The sequence below is a fragment of the Hippoglossus stenolepis genome, chromosome 7 (genome assembly GCF_022539355.2).
Source record: "Hippoglossus stenolepis isolate QCI-W04-F060 chromosome 7, HSTE1.2, whole genome shotgun sequence".
Taxonomy (NCBI): Eukaryota; Metazoa; Chordata; class Actinopteri; order Pleuronectiformes; family Pleuronectidae; genus Hippoglossus; species Hippoglossus stenolepis.
Window position 1 is genome coordinate 13,808,896 of NC_061489.1, and position 14,151 is coordinate 13,823,046.

Sequence of the window (14,151 nt, forward strand, 5' to 3'; positions counted from 1 at the left end):
GGGCATCTGAACAAAAATCTGTTATATAACGACTTCAGAACATGTAAAACTACATACTTGATAGAATATTTGAAAGTGGGAACGTTTTAATGAATGGAGTGCTAGCAGTTAACACTTGGATGACACCACAGGAGCAGTATGGAGGCATTTGATCTTTTTTCTTTATGTTGCTTTTACGTTTGAAGAAGTGGTCACCATTTACTTCAATTGTATTGGATTTGGCTGCAACACCGTTTACCCCGGAAACTCCAAAAGTATTTTGTGGACTCAAACACTTCATCCCTCCATCGACATAGTGGTGAAATAATTAGTGAATTTTCATCTTTGGGTGAAATATCCCATTAATGGGTTGTAACAGATCTATAATTAATACGTGGTCAGTTATTAATTATCCATCATAACATTTGTTACAATTTCAAAATCTCTCATAAAGTGTGTATTTAAAAGGTAGCACTCTTGTGGCTACTGCTGCTCTTGTCCAATATACAGAGTATGTTTTGTACCTATTGTATGATTTCATTCATCAGAGGGTTTATTCTGAGAGGTTGCAGTGTGAATACATATTCGTTATGATAATCACGATTCACGCATCTCAAGAACAGATAACAGCCTCCAATTCAGTGTCCTTTACTGACTAAAGACTCAAATGTCTGATAGCCTGTGAAGCCAGTTGCTAGAGAAATGGTGGTTCAAAATAAAAGTAGCAACAAACAGTAGATAAATAAATTGTAAGGATTTCAGAGGTCGACAAAATCACAACACAATTTCACTGTAGACGTGTGAGAGAACCATGTTTTATTACTCGCCTTGACTGCCACCTTATGGCAAATAATAGGTACCGCAAACCACGTTTTTTTTACTGCAGCGACAGTTTGAAAATATACATCACATGGTTTTAGTACAAAAAGCATTACTCTATGACTCTGACAGAATAATTTGACCACGTGTATAAAACTTATTAAAATATAAAAGTTAAATAGTTAAAAAAGCAGGGCGAACACACAGCAGCAGAATATCACAGTTTTTAAAGAAAACAAATTAAAACACAAGTTTAGATCAAGAAGTAGATGATAAAGTAGATGAGCAGCAGATATAATGTGGGAAAAAAGGCTGAATAGAAGTATAAGTCTGGTTGTGTTTCACAACTTTGGCCATTAAAGTTTTATAGTAATTATGGATAATATCATATTTTTGAGTGGGGATATCAAAATTTGTTCCAACAAGTTAAATCACAACTGCTCTTCTCTTTACATTCATGTTTACCACAGATTTTTGTATTAGAAGGATTGTATACTTATATTTAATTGATGCGGTGCCCTTTCACAGCTAAATGTAATTTGAGGCACAGTGAGTAAATATAATAAAATTACATTCAAATATTATATTGCAGAGTTCGTCCATAAGCACCAGTAATGGACATTTTTATGTGAGAATGGCACAACTTTCCAAGTGAGACATATAGTTGTTATTAAATAGCAGATTGGACTAAGTTTTATTTACCAGACTTTTAGCACAAATCTGCAGGATATAAGAAGAACAGTGATCATAGTTTCAGTGAGTTGACCTCTATGATCTGCTGCAGGATGTCGTCCACGTCCGTCGACTCCAGGCTGATGCCAGCGAGGTCCAGCTGAGGCAGCAGAGCCGTGAGAAGCACCACCATGTTGTGACGGACACAACGCAGATTCTCCTGAGCCGATCTGTTTGAGGATCAGCTTTGTTATTATAGCTGGAAAACCTAACAGGTTAATTCACTCAGATGTAACTCTGGTGGGGGGAACATTACTTTTCACTCAACAAAAAGAACAAGACCCTGTAAATAAACATAAAGCATATGTCCTCAGTGTTTTTCGGAGAAGTGAGAGGTCAAAAACAGAGGAAGGCGTTAAAGAGAGAAGCTGGCATTCACACTAAGATTTGTGTGTGTGTCAGCAGGATTACACAAAAAGTGGAGATTTAGACATTTCCATTCTTTCTTAAAATAAAGCTAGTGGGGCCTGTGTAGTAACTGTATGTGTTTGTCTGTGCAGAACATACACACCTGCTGTCTTCACAGGGCTCGCAGTCACCGACCCTCGTCTTGCTCTGAGCTTCAGTTTTCTCCTTCCTGAGTCTGCTCTGCTCGTGCTGCTCCCTCAGTCCGCACACCGCCCCGTGACCCTGGACCGGCAGCGTGAGGGCCGGGCGGCTGGATGAAGCAGAGCTCTGGTGCAGAGGAAGGAGAGAAGAGAGACGTTTTCTGTTCGATGCTCATGCAGGATTACTGAGTCTGAGCATATTTAGACGAATAATTCTAATAAATTAAGAATAAAGCATTTTCTATCCTCTCATATGTGAATGTTTTGGTCGACGCTAAATTCATGATATGATATTCTTAAGAGTAAAATAAAATGAGCATGTCACCTGATCTGTTTATAGGGGGTAACCCGAACAGTGGGAGTGAGGCTGCTTCAAAAATCATTCAAACTAAATCATGTCGTTGGGTATTTTACAATGAACAAACCACAAACTACTGCAGACACAGTAAAAACACTTCAAATTTATGAGACTTTCGATATAACTTTCGATTCCTATTGAGTTTTGTAACTGATCATCATAATAATGAACCTAAGATGTTGGATATAAACTCCGCTGACCTCAGCCGTGTCCATCTGGCAGCCGACCTCTCTGCTCGCCGGGGCTGCCATTGTGCCTCGAGACTTCTTTGTGTCTCGACCGAGAAGCTTCCGCAGCTCCTGAACCTCTTTCTCTAAAGCAGACAGTTTTTGTACTGTAGCCTCCTGCTCACTCTCTCTCAGATGCAGCGGCCTGGTCTGTGTGGAAGGGAGTGGGCGTGTCCAGGTGAGGTTAAGGGGGGTCTCCTGCCCTGTGTCACCTGGTTTCTCCATCCGGCAGCAACTGTCCTGATTGGTTTTCTCTGAGGAAAGTGTCTCGGACACACATGCTGGCTTTTCAGGGTTCACCTCCTCCGCCATGTTCTCTGAGTCAGGCGGTTGCTCCTCCCAAAGACCCGGCTTCCTCCTCACACTGTTAAATGAAAGTCCTGATTTCCTTTTGGGGCTACAAAGAACAAATACTCGTGAGATGTTGAAGATCAGAGCTGGGTGAAAATCATCTTAAATATATGCATATATATTTTTTGTGTTTACATTCTTGGGAAAGATTATCAATAACACTGAACAGTTCATGGGTTCTTTTTCATTGTCAAATATATGCTACTATTGTGTGATAATGCAGCTGAAAAAAGGCTGTATATTTGTTACTGACCCTACATTTATTTATAATAGAAAAATCGGTTACTTATTTTGTCTCTAGGCAGCGGTAACGTATATCTAAAATGAATCAGTCAAATATTTAAGGGGCTAATTAACTAAATAACATAAAAAACTTTCTCATTACTTTTAAACAAGTGCAAATTAACAGTATTTTCTGACCTAACATCTACATAAAGGTAAAAAGAAACGTCTAAAATCATAGTTTAAAAACTGCTCCAGTTCTCAACTGCATTATCTTGACTGACAACACAACTATGTTATGAAGTATCTCAGTTTTTATTTGAAACTTAAATATATATACTTACAATGGCTAAAAGGTGGGAAATCAACATTGTAAAACTTAAAGGGTACTTTTGAGAATTTTTCTGAAGAATATACCAGTTGATTATTCTATAGTCTGAATTATAGACAGTATATAAAGATGGATGACACTTCCTCCCACTATCAAGAAATGAAGCCAAAATATCCCAAATACATACTCTGCCATGTTGTGCATTTGAAGCCAGAGTCTACGTATGGAGTCAGTTCCCACTGATACACGCACTCGACCAATCGGGTCACAGCTGTCAATCACACCCCTTTTTTATAGCAACAAACAAAATTAACAAATTAAAACTTACTGGATAAATGAAAACTTGAACAAACATTACTGCGATAAGACCAATAATGACAGATAAAGTCTTTGATAAAAATTTTGTTATGATGTGTACTTTACTTTTTCGTTTGGACATCATCTGCCAACACAGAGGAGGCAGGATTTACGACCTGCACTGCAGACAACCACCAGGTGGCGATCAAGACGCTTTGGCTTCACTTATGGGGAGCTGTCGTGTGGTTCATCTTTATATAAAGTCTATGGTTCTGAAGATACAACATATCTCACCTTAATGTGTCTGTGTTCTCCTCTTCTCTCTCCACTGTCTCCACATCTGCATCTTTCTTTCTGTCCGTCTCTTCACGTCCTTGTGAGATTTTCCCCTTGTCTTTCTTTCCCCTGACTCTGACAACGGACTTCTGTTTTGCGAGCGGGTGTTCGGCCGTCCCCCTGTTTTGTGTCTGTGCCTCATCACTCGTGTGTCTGTCTGTGTGATGATCTGTGTTTGTCTGATCGTCTTCATGAGTGTTTTCCTTTTTTTGGTATCGATCGGTCTGTGTAGAATGGTACGTGAGCTGAATTGGTTCTGATGAACAACGTGAGAGGATCTGGTGTTTTACCACTTGGTCCCGGAAGTCACACACCTGCAACACACACATGACGAAACACATTTAAAACACAAGTTCAGAAGTAGTAGACAATACAGAGGATCCTTTATGAGAAAAGTTTCAGTACAAGAAAAACGTTTCACATACCTCCTCTGATCTTTCTCTTTTTCTGCTTTTGGGATGGTCTCTGTAGGAAAATCACAACAAAATATAATCTAATAATCAGTAGAGGTTTAACTTGCTGCTGACATGATATCTGCAGTTCTTTGTATGGTGCTACATACAGCACTGCTTGTGCCTCAGTTCTAATAAGGTAATGGTCAATTACACAGATATATACATATACTTATATATATTTTGACACAGACACACGTACGTCTGTATGTTTGAGAAGAGAAATAGAAATGTACTGTTTCTTGTGGTTTTTCTGGTAGCTGGGTGAGAGCATCTCCTCGCTCTCCTCCCCTTCCTCCGGTGATGAGCAGCTTCTGAAAGACAGCAACACCTGATTTAGAAACTACAGAAGTTCAACACAAACCCTCACCACAGCCAAGCACACTCACACACACCCGCCTGTCTGTTAGAGCACATGTAGATGCCTCGAGTCTTGTGGTCATTTATTTTGCATTGGAACTGCCTTGTGAGGTTGTGGCTCACGTTTGGCTTAAAATGTAGCGTCTAATCCTAAAGGGCCACTCGTGAACACAACTGACTGGTACCTTCCGTTTGACACTGACCTGGTAAATGTCACTGAATCGACTCCATGCACTCATAATGTAATATAAGCACTATAATGTAATTAGACACTTTATATAAGTCAAATGTGAAATTACTTTTTCCAAACATTACTGCAGTAAACAGTGTGGATAGTTTCCAGCTAGGAAGCAGCATCTTAATGATCTTTACAGGATTTATGTGTGGAGAAGAAAAACACGTGAAAATAAAAAAAACTCCTTTGTGTGTTTTCCACAAGTCCAACTGGAGCATCGAACACGAAGGTGTTTCCAAATCAAACCAATTTGACAATGATCTGATTTGTGAGCGGAGGGTTGCAATGGAGGGTGTTTAGTGTGTGTTTGTGTGGTTTCATCTGAACACGATCAGGGTCTGATGTAAACAGTGTACATTATAATGCAGGAGATCAGTTACGCACCTGTAACGTGGGTTTGGGTTCTGGCTGCAGTCCCACCTCTCAGGAACGTCACTGTAGTACCTCATAGGGACGCTGCGCCACTTCAGACACTCTTCACACTGGAGCCACTTGGGACCCCTGCCAACACAGACGTACACACAGAGGGGGCCTTTATTTGGGTGGTCCACTTTCAGAGAGTTTGACAGACTTTCAGATCCTGCTTTTGGAGAACTGTCTATTAAAGCAGTCAGCAGGTGGGATTAAAGGGAAAGTCCTCTCATGATGAATAAATAGTATTTTAAATGATCTCTTAATCTCTGGCATGACTTCCTCAAAAGTGTTTGGAGGTAAAAATAAACAGTTGCACTAACCCATTCATTTTAAAGTTCCTACCAGGAGATGCAGACTCTCTTTATATGTTACAGTATTACTACTTTAAGGGTTTATATACCATGAAGTGGTTTCATCAGTAATGTTTACAATTAAAAAGCAGATGGGGGACCAGATGATCCACATTCCAACACATGAACATACTTTAATAATAATAATTAGATCGACGCACCCTTCACAACAATAACAAATGACAACAACAACAGTCAACACTGACTCATCTGCGTCTTGCTCATCTTCTTTCTCTTCTCTGGAGTCGAGGGCTTGAAACTCTTCCTCTCTCGACATCTTCTCTGTCACCTCCTTCCAGTAGTCGTTGAGTTTTAGGCCCAGAGCACCGAGTGTGAGTCTTGAGAGGAGACAAAAGGAAAAGACATTGATTTAAAAAAATGTTTCTTGACAAGCCTGTTTCACTGAACAAAAACCAGATTGTGTGGCCAAGATACCTTGAAAAATACACTGATAATATCAAGATTTCCGCTTCTCTACGACAGAACACTCACATTTGATGTGGAAGCAAATCTAGCAAGAACTACATGAGTCATAACCCTGTAAATACAGTTTGTGGCATCATTTTCTGCTTTTGTCTGCTGTATGCATCAACTTAAGCACCAAGCTCTTGCAGATGTCTGACATTGTGTGTGTTGTACCTGTATTCTTTGGTGTACTCAAAGTCTTGCTTGTTGTGAGCAGGTTTGAGAAAGTTACACTCGATGATGCCGATGACGCCGACTCCTGCTCTTTGACCTGAACCCTGCAGAACATTGGGGAGTGAGATTAGAAGAGGAAAAGATCTGTTAATACTCAATATGGAGGGAAGCAGTTCACGCGTGTATTGAGATATGCAGCCTTACCTTCAGCTGGCAGCCCACTTTCTCATAGGCTTTAATGAGTCGGTTCTTGTGATACATCAGGATTCCATAGTGATCTTTGCTTTTTAGATTCAGCCCAAACGTCACTTTCACCTTCTCTTTCTGACACACATCAGTAAAGGTGAACAGTGCTGTAGTATTGCTTTTTGCTTCTTCTTGAGAAGAGATGAGAGCATGTGTATCAGACGACAAATATGAAAGTGATGTGACTAAATAAGATTTCTAAGACCCAAAACCCACATGACTTGGAGTTTGCATTTTCCCGTCTCTGACTCACACACACACTCACACTCACACACACACACTCAGGAAGCAAAGGGATACACTGAAGTGGGGTTTGTACACGTCGTGCTCAGTGTGTATCAGCCTCTGCGACACCACCGTGGATATAATCTTCTTCCCCCTCAGTATGATCTGTATCCTTGGCCTCAGATACAAAATACTGAGATAGGCCTGAGGCAAACACAAACACACAAGATGTAAAAGTGAAAATAGAAATCTGTCGCTAATGTGTTTTATGGATTATTTGATATATTAACCAAACTTATACCACAACCACCATCACCTCTATTGTAGTGAACACACAGGGGATATTTGACCCTCGACTCACCTGGAGACTGAAGTGCATGTCGGGGATGTTCTGCGTGGTTCTCAGGGATCCACTGCTCCTCAGTCCCTTCTTCATCTCCTCGATCTGAATCTCAGGTAAACGGAAGTCACTCACATCCGTCTCAAAGTCGATCTCCGGCTTACCATCTTTGGCCCTTCAACATAATATCGGAGGTAGGTAAACAATGAAGGGGTTTTGCCCAGTGACAGTATATAAAGATGGGTGACATGACATTGAAGCTAAATCATCTTGATCACCCCCTGGTGGCTGGCTGAAGTACATGTCGTAAACCATCTATGGATAAAATGTACTTTTACCCCGCCCCCTCTGTTAACACTGAGGGGGCGGGGTAAAAGTACATTTTATCCATAGATGGTTTTGGTCATATTAAGAAGTTCTTATTGCACAGATTTTCAAGTGTAATCAGCACAAGATGGCAGCCCCCATCTTGTGCTGATGACACAATATATTTTGGCTTCATTTTTGTACAGTGGTAGGAAGAAGAGACTTGGATCCATCTTGATATAAAATCATTCGTTTTGCTTTAAAATATTTGTGGCTGGCTAATCTTGATAAATGCAGCACAAAGTATTTGGTGATTCTGATCATTATACAACAGAGGTATGTAAAAAATAAAGCAGTAAAATAGAGTTTTACGAGATAATACCACTTCTTTAAAGGTTCAGTGTGTAGAATTTAGTGACATCTAGTGGTGAAGTTGCAATTTGTACAATTTAGTACACACTGGTGAAAAACACTTCTAGGATTATTTTATATTCAATATCTGCCAACAGATCCCTTTCACCTAATTCTTACACACTGAACCTTTACATTGTCTCTGATCTTCATATGAGGCTATGTATTTAAATGTAGGCTTCCTGGCATTAATTTGTCTAAAGGCACGATAGAACAAAAATCAGCTGCATGTTCACAAGATAAAAAAACACTTCACTGACACCACATCCGGGAAATCTGCCAAAGAAAAGAGCGCCCGAACAGGGACTTGAACCCTGGACCCTCAGATTAAAAGTCTGATGCTCTACCGACTGAGCTATCCGGGCTCCGCACGCACAGACAAATAAGTCTGTTATGAATGTGATACTGTACAAAGTCAACACTACCTATTCACCATGTTCTCTAAAGATCACAAGTTTGATCTCAGTTGTTTACTCTGTACAAAAATCAAAGTGTAAAATGACAATGACAGCATGATAATTAAAAAGCTTTTAAGGTGCTACTTGTGCTTGCTTTCTACCTTTGGACAGAGCTGTTTCCTTTCCGTTGTCAGAGGAGATTAAGAGAGAAGATGAAATAAATAAAGCTAAGCTAACTCCCTTCTTTGGACAAACTGTTTCACAAATTTTGAATAAAAGTTGAAACTACTAACATGCATGAGGAGAAAAAAAATGCTTAGAGCAACTGTGTGACTCCTACCTGCGGATGTTCCAGATTAATATCTTGGTGCCTTTTTTGGAGAGAATGGAGGCAAAGTGTGCCTGTATCTGCTCCTGGGTGCTGACGATTGAGTGTTGGAGGATGGCTGCCAGACTTGCCTCCGAGTCCTCGGTCAGCACCAACGACTGTGACTTTGGGTTTAAGGACCAATGTGTACGATTTAGCGACATCCAGAGATGAGGTTACACATTACATCCAACTGAGTCCCCCTCGCCTCACCACTTCCTTGACAAGAGTGTAAGAGATTCTGGAGATTCAGGAGCAGTACGGAGGCATTTTATATAGTTGTTTTTTTCCATTAAAAGAATCGGTCACCATTTACTTCAATTGTATGGGATTTGGCGCTTCCAAATTTTTTACCCCTGAAACTCCAAAAGTGTTTTGTGGACTTAACCCCTTCACCCACCACCTCCATCGGCATAGTGGTGAGTAGATAATGAGTGAATTAAAATGTTTGGATGAACTATCCCTTTAATGTTTTGTAAAGGATTTACAATGAAAAAGTGGTAAAATATTGACATCACTTTAATTCAAATTGAATGGAGAAAATAAATGAACCAGTTCACTTTGTTAATTTTGTTGCCACTGTAATGTTATGCTATTACTACCAGCAAAATGAAGGTCCTCGCCATTCAAACATGATCATCAAAGGGAAATATCACAAATCATCCTGCAATCCGCCTCAGCTTCTTTTTCTATTGGTTAATGTTGTCTCAACTTCCTGCAATCGGCCTGAAAGTCCTATCTGTCAGTAATTTAAAAAAATCACACTACAAAGGATCTGAAAAATGATTTAGTTTGATCCAGACTGAAAACCACCTCTATCGGTCAGATTAATTTTGATCCCCGGTCTGGACCCTGGTCTGAGGCACTTTACACACCTGTTATATTGGTTCACACTAAACTGAAATGTCTAAAGGGCAAAAACCAAAAGAAGCAGATGAGAAAGGGCCAGGATATTCATTTGTTCAGCTCATTCAAGTCACCAGCCTGATCATGGTATTGATGGTTTACAGTAATGACCCCAAGAGAGATATGCTGATGAAACAAACACACACTCAGACTCCCACTCTTTGTAATGATTCCCTCATTCTTAAAGGATATTGGTTTGTTGGTTGAAGGGGACGATGGGCACGATAATGGCCTGGGCCTTGACATTTTCCAGGTAGGTCTGAGACAGCATTCCCACCGACTGGCAGCCACCGTTCTTGGTGAAGATGAGTGCGTCGCGGCCCAGGCGCATGGAGCCAGACTTGAAACCATTTCCGTACAAGCCGATGGCCTGCAGACTGGCTTTGCCTGAGCCCTTCTCTGTAAAACCAAAACTGAACACAAAGGTGAAGGGGAAAGTGAGGAAAGTGTGCACTGGTCTGTAGTTGGTTATTTTTCATGGTAGAACATGTTAACCTTTTTCGTTTTAATTATATATATGAAGGATTAATGCCATCATAATCCAAATTCATGCAACAGTAGTAATTGATTCATCAACCTAACCTGTCTGTGATAATGTAGTGACCTGTTTATGTGTGTGAATTGTGGGGCCGTGGGAGAATGCGTTGTCTTTATGAGTGTAGTGGGAAATACCTGACACGCTTTGTGGTTAATATAAAGCTCAGCATTAATTCAATCAGGAAGACCTTCCCCCATTCAATTCAATCTCAATTCTCTCACTCTCTCTACGCTTGTTGATCAGCTGATTGTGGGCGTCTTAAATGAGCAATCAGATTCTGCCACAGTCTCCTCAAGCCAATCATGCGGCTAATGTCAAACTTTAAATCCCTTCTCCTCTCTTCCGTAGTCAGCCGTCATTAAGTGATGCGCATAGCCCCCCCTCCACCCCAATCTCCTCTAGTCTTCAGCAGAATCATCATCACCTTATCTAGACCCTAAACCACCATGAATGAATTATAGAATAAGGAACAATACGACTGTGTGTGACAATGTACAAGAAAACATTTTGGATGCACCATACTTTTCATGTGTTTTGTTTTTTTACCATTTGCATGTTAACGTGATGGGAATGTGCACGTACCTGAGCATCTTGTGCAGTTTGTTGGGGGTCATCCCGCTGCCATTATCAATGAACGTCAGACAGAGGTGACCGGCATCTTCAACTACATCTATCCAGATCTGTTTAGCAGTTACACCAGGATCTGATGCATTGTCTGTAACATGTGAGAAACAAACATCAACAGTGGAAGTTTGCATTTCCATTTCCAGTATGCATGGCCCTATCTGCTAAATTTAGAAGTTGGCAACAGGGGTGGCAACACATTATAATGTCTCCACCTTCTGTCACTATGAAGGTCAATTAGTAAGAGGTGGTAAAACTGGCTTTCATTTTATAGTGCACAGGGTGTGAGAGCTTCTAGATCATTCAGATGTTTATACTTTGATATGGTTATTTTTTTCACCTCTGTGCATTGGTATGTTTTTTAGCAGAATTACACCCCAAAAAAACAGTGAGCTTACATTCACAAACTTGGGGGGGAAAGAAAGAAATCATTCTTTGACATTTTCATTTATTTCCCTGGGATTAATTCCTGGATTTTGATAAAAACATAAATCATGCGTACTTAGAGAACTATTATCTATGAGTGTGTGGAATTTGGTGCAGCTCGATTTGAGGGGAATGTTGGGTCTCGTTGGAGGTTTGAGTTCTACTGAGTGCCATTTTGGTTAAACTTCACACAGAATTGTTTGGAGTCCCTGGTCACATTAGGGTCTGTTGATGTAAAACTGATGTTAGTAACCATGTGACCATCCTTATGATGTGCTCCCATAAACCTCCATCATGGGAAGCTGTTGGGGGACTGAAGTCCAGCAGAGTTCCAATGTTTAGCAAACTTCCAAAGTTTATTGTGTTTTGCTTTGATTCAGAAAAGAAAGAGCCTCAATCGATTTCCTTTCAGGACAAATAAAAATGGTTTGATTTTCATTGTCTTAAACAAAAGAAAAATAAACCAAAGCAGTGTAGATATACGAGTCAATGTCCAGTGAGTAGGCAACAAGGTGGCCTGCTCTCCATGCCATACATGAACCAATGGCTCCATAGCCCTTTTCTTAAGGTTATGTCCTCTTTTGATGAAAAAAATTCAACTCCAACATTCGTAAATAGAGTAAGACCAGCAAAGATACTTTCCACAGGGCAGCTTGGCTATAAAATGAGTAGACCACCGATAGTATCCCGCCTCTAGATTGGCATTATTCCTTGAGAGCCATCTTGAATTTGGAAGTGTCTGTCTGAACACACCAATGAAGACCATGGCCTCTGCCAACCAGCAGTTGGTCTTTGTGCAGATCCAGCTCAGTCAGATTATTTGATCTGTGGTCGCTCATACATTTTATTGGGTGGAAGCTTTCCTTACTGCAAAGAGCTGTCAGACCCGACCGCCTCCTGCTCCGATGGCCAAGTCAAAGTTTCTATGGATTGTGTCAGTCACCACAGCAGGTAGGTGGTCGTCTGCAGTCTTTAACAATGTGTAACAAGCACAACTGGGTGAAGACAATGCCTCAGAAAAATGTGTTGACATCTTGTATGTCACCACTTCTGCAACATTTCCTTTAAATCGCCTTCAGGTCCAGACAAGGCCCAATGAACATCATATTTCTATTCCACCGTCACTTGATGGGAAATGGATGCACTGGATTAAACATCAGCCTTCAAAGCCACAGGCTCTTGACCTAAATTGTGTGAGGACTCTAAACACAGAACTGGTGAGGTGAGCTCCATGATCCAATACAATGTGAAGAGTTAGCTTCCATCAGACCGTTCCACCTGATGTTCAGATGTGTGCTCAGCATTCCCCTGACTGCTGACGTCCTTGAGAAAGTGGATGTATTCCCAGTGGAACTTCTCATTTCTCTCAAACTGCTCTTTAATCTTAATCTTAACATTTTAAGAATGATGCACTGCTTAGCAACACATCAACTGTTACACAGGTATGTGTGACAGTGAACTAGCATACACACCGCTCAACCAGGAGCCTGAAACTGGAGCAGCTACATTCCATTTATTACTTATTGTGCTTTTACCAGCAAAGCATGTCAAAACCAACCTCTGTGAAAAATATAGGAGGCTAGTTACGGCAGGAATAGTTAAAGAAATGAAGACCAATGTATATTAAAGTATGATAAAGATTCACCACTGAATCCTTTAGCGGGCACACATGGGTACCTTTTGCACGTAAACCTGCTACAAAAGGTTATTGACTTCTTTCCTATTTCCAGTAGAGTTTGCCTTTCTGTTTTTTTCCCTCGGAGCGTCATAACTCTGAGTCTAACGCGCCTAACTCCGCACTCTGTGTTGTACAACAGTGCATCTGCATATATACACTCTCTAGTCCTTCCTGCTAAAAGGCAGCAGCCAACGGGAGGTCAGCACGTCTGAACTAATGCGAGAGGGGCCAATAGAGAGGAGGAATGACAACGCTCACAAATCATCCAGTGAATCTTATGTACAACTGAAACCTAGACTCGACATCTGAGAAAGAGAAAGGGTGAAGATACAATCAAACCTGACCACGCTTTTTGGAGTTAGTATATTATTTTCGGTGCATAAAAGCATACACACAATTGAGCGGACTTCTCATGACTTTACAACACAGTCACGACTGTAGTAAGCCTGTGAAGTGTTGAGGACAGTTGCTGACAGACTGTGACAGTAACCAAATTACCGAGGGTGTGACAGAGGAAGTGCACACGTTTCACATGCGCATCAACACAAAGAAAAGTTAACAGTGTGCGTCACAGCAGAAGAGTTCAGGAAGTGAAACAATGAAAAGCTGCAGGTGCACAGGAATAAACGCGCACTTCGTCACGTATTTACCTATTAACTCTGCCACCGCGCTGAACGGCCATGTGTGACTGGTGGAGTTGCTGTTCAGGAAGGAAGGGCTCATCTGAAAAACACACGGAAACAAGTTGCTCAGTTTGTATCATCCGTCAACAGGCATCGAGTTATTTCATCCGAACTCTGAAATACGCACAGAACTCAGACGAATCCCATGTTCGCTCAGCCTCGACATGATGAGCTGCGACCGAGCGCGTAGCTGCTGCGGAGTGAGGGGTTAGTGCGCACAGGGAAACGCGACTGTGGGCGTGACACAGACAGACAGACACACACACACACACACAGACACACACACACACACACACACACACACACACACACACACACACACACACACACACACACACACACACACACACACA

The 14,151-nt window shown here is 41.1% G+C and overlaps 1 protein-coding gene and 1 non-coding gene across 3 annotated transcripts; both read right to left on the reverse strand.

Moving 5' to 3' along the window:
* Positions 1–774: 774 nt before the first annotated feature.
* Positions 775–14,017, reverse strand: zgc:152774 (uncharacterized protein LOC553526 homolog). 2 transcript variants are annotated; one of them, XM_035162049.2, is made up of 18 exons: positions 13,926–14,017; positions 13,766–13,838; positions 10,970–11,102; positions 10,042–10,262; positions 8,917–9,064; positions 7,483–7,636; positions 7,197–7,325; positions 6,855–6,974; positions 6,651–6,754; positions 6,218–6,349; positions 5,632–5,748; positions 4,889–4,966; positions 4,626–4,665; positions 4,159–4,514; positions 3,755–3,853; positions 2,637–3,060; positions 2,042–2,205; positions 775–1,700 (listed from the first exon to the last, which is right to left on the reverse strand). In XM_035162049.2, the coding sequence occupies exons 1-18, from the start codon at positions 13,962–13,964 to the stop codon at positions 1,544–1,546; spliced, it is 2,688 nt and encodes an 895-aa protein (XP_035017940.2). In that variant the 5' UTR covers positions 13,965–14,017; the 3' UTR covers positions 775–1,543. The 2 variants fall into 2 exon arrangements, with proteins under 2 accessions (XP_035017940.2, XP_035017941.1); XM_035162050.2 differs by lacking the exon at positions 3,755–3,853.
* On the reverse strand, positions 8,471–8,543 carry trnak-uuu. The gene has a single exon. It is a non-coding gene; the product is annotated as a tRNA-Lys (tRNA).
* Positions 14,018–14,151: the final 134 nt, after the last annotated feature.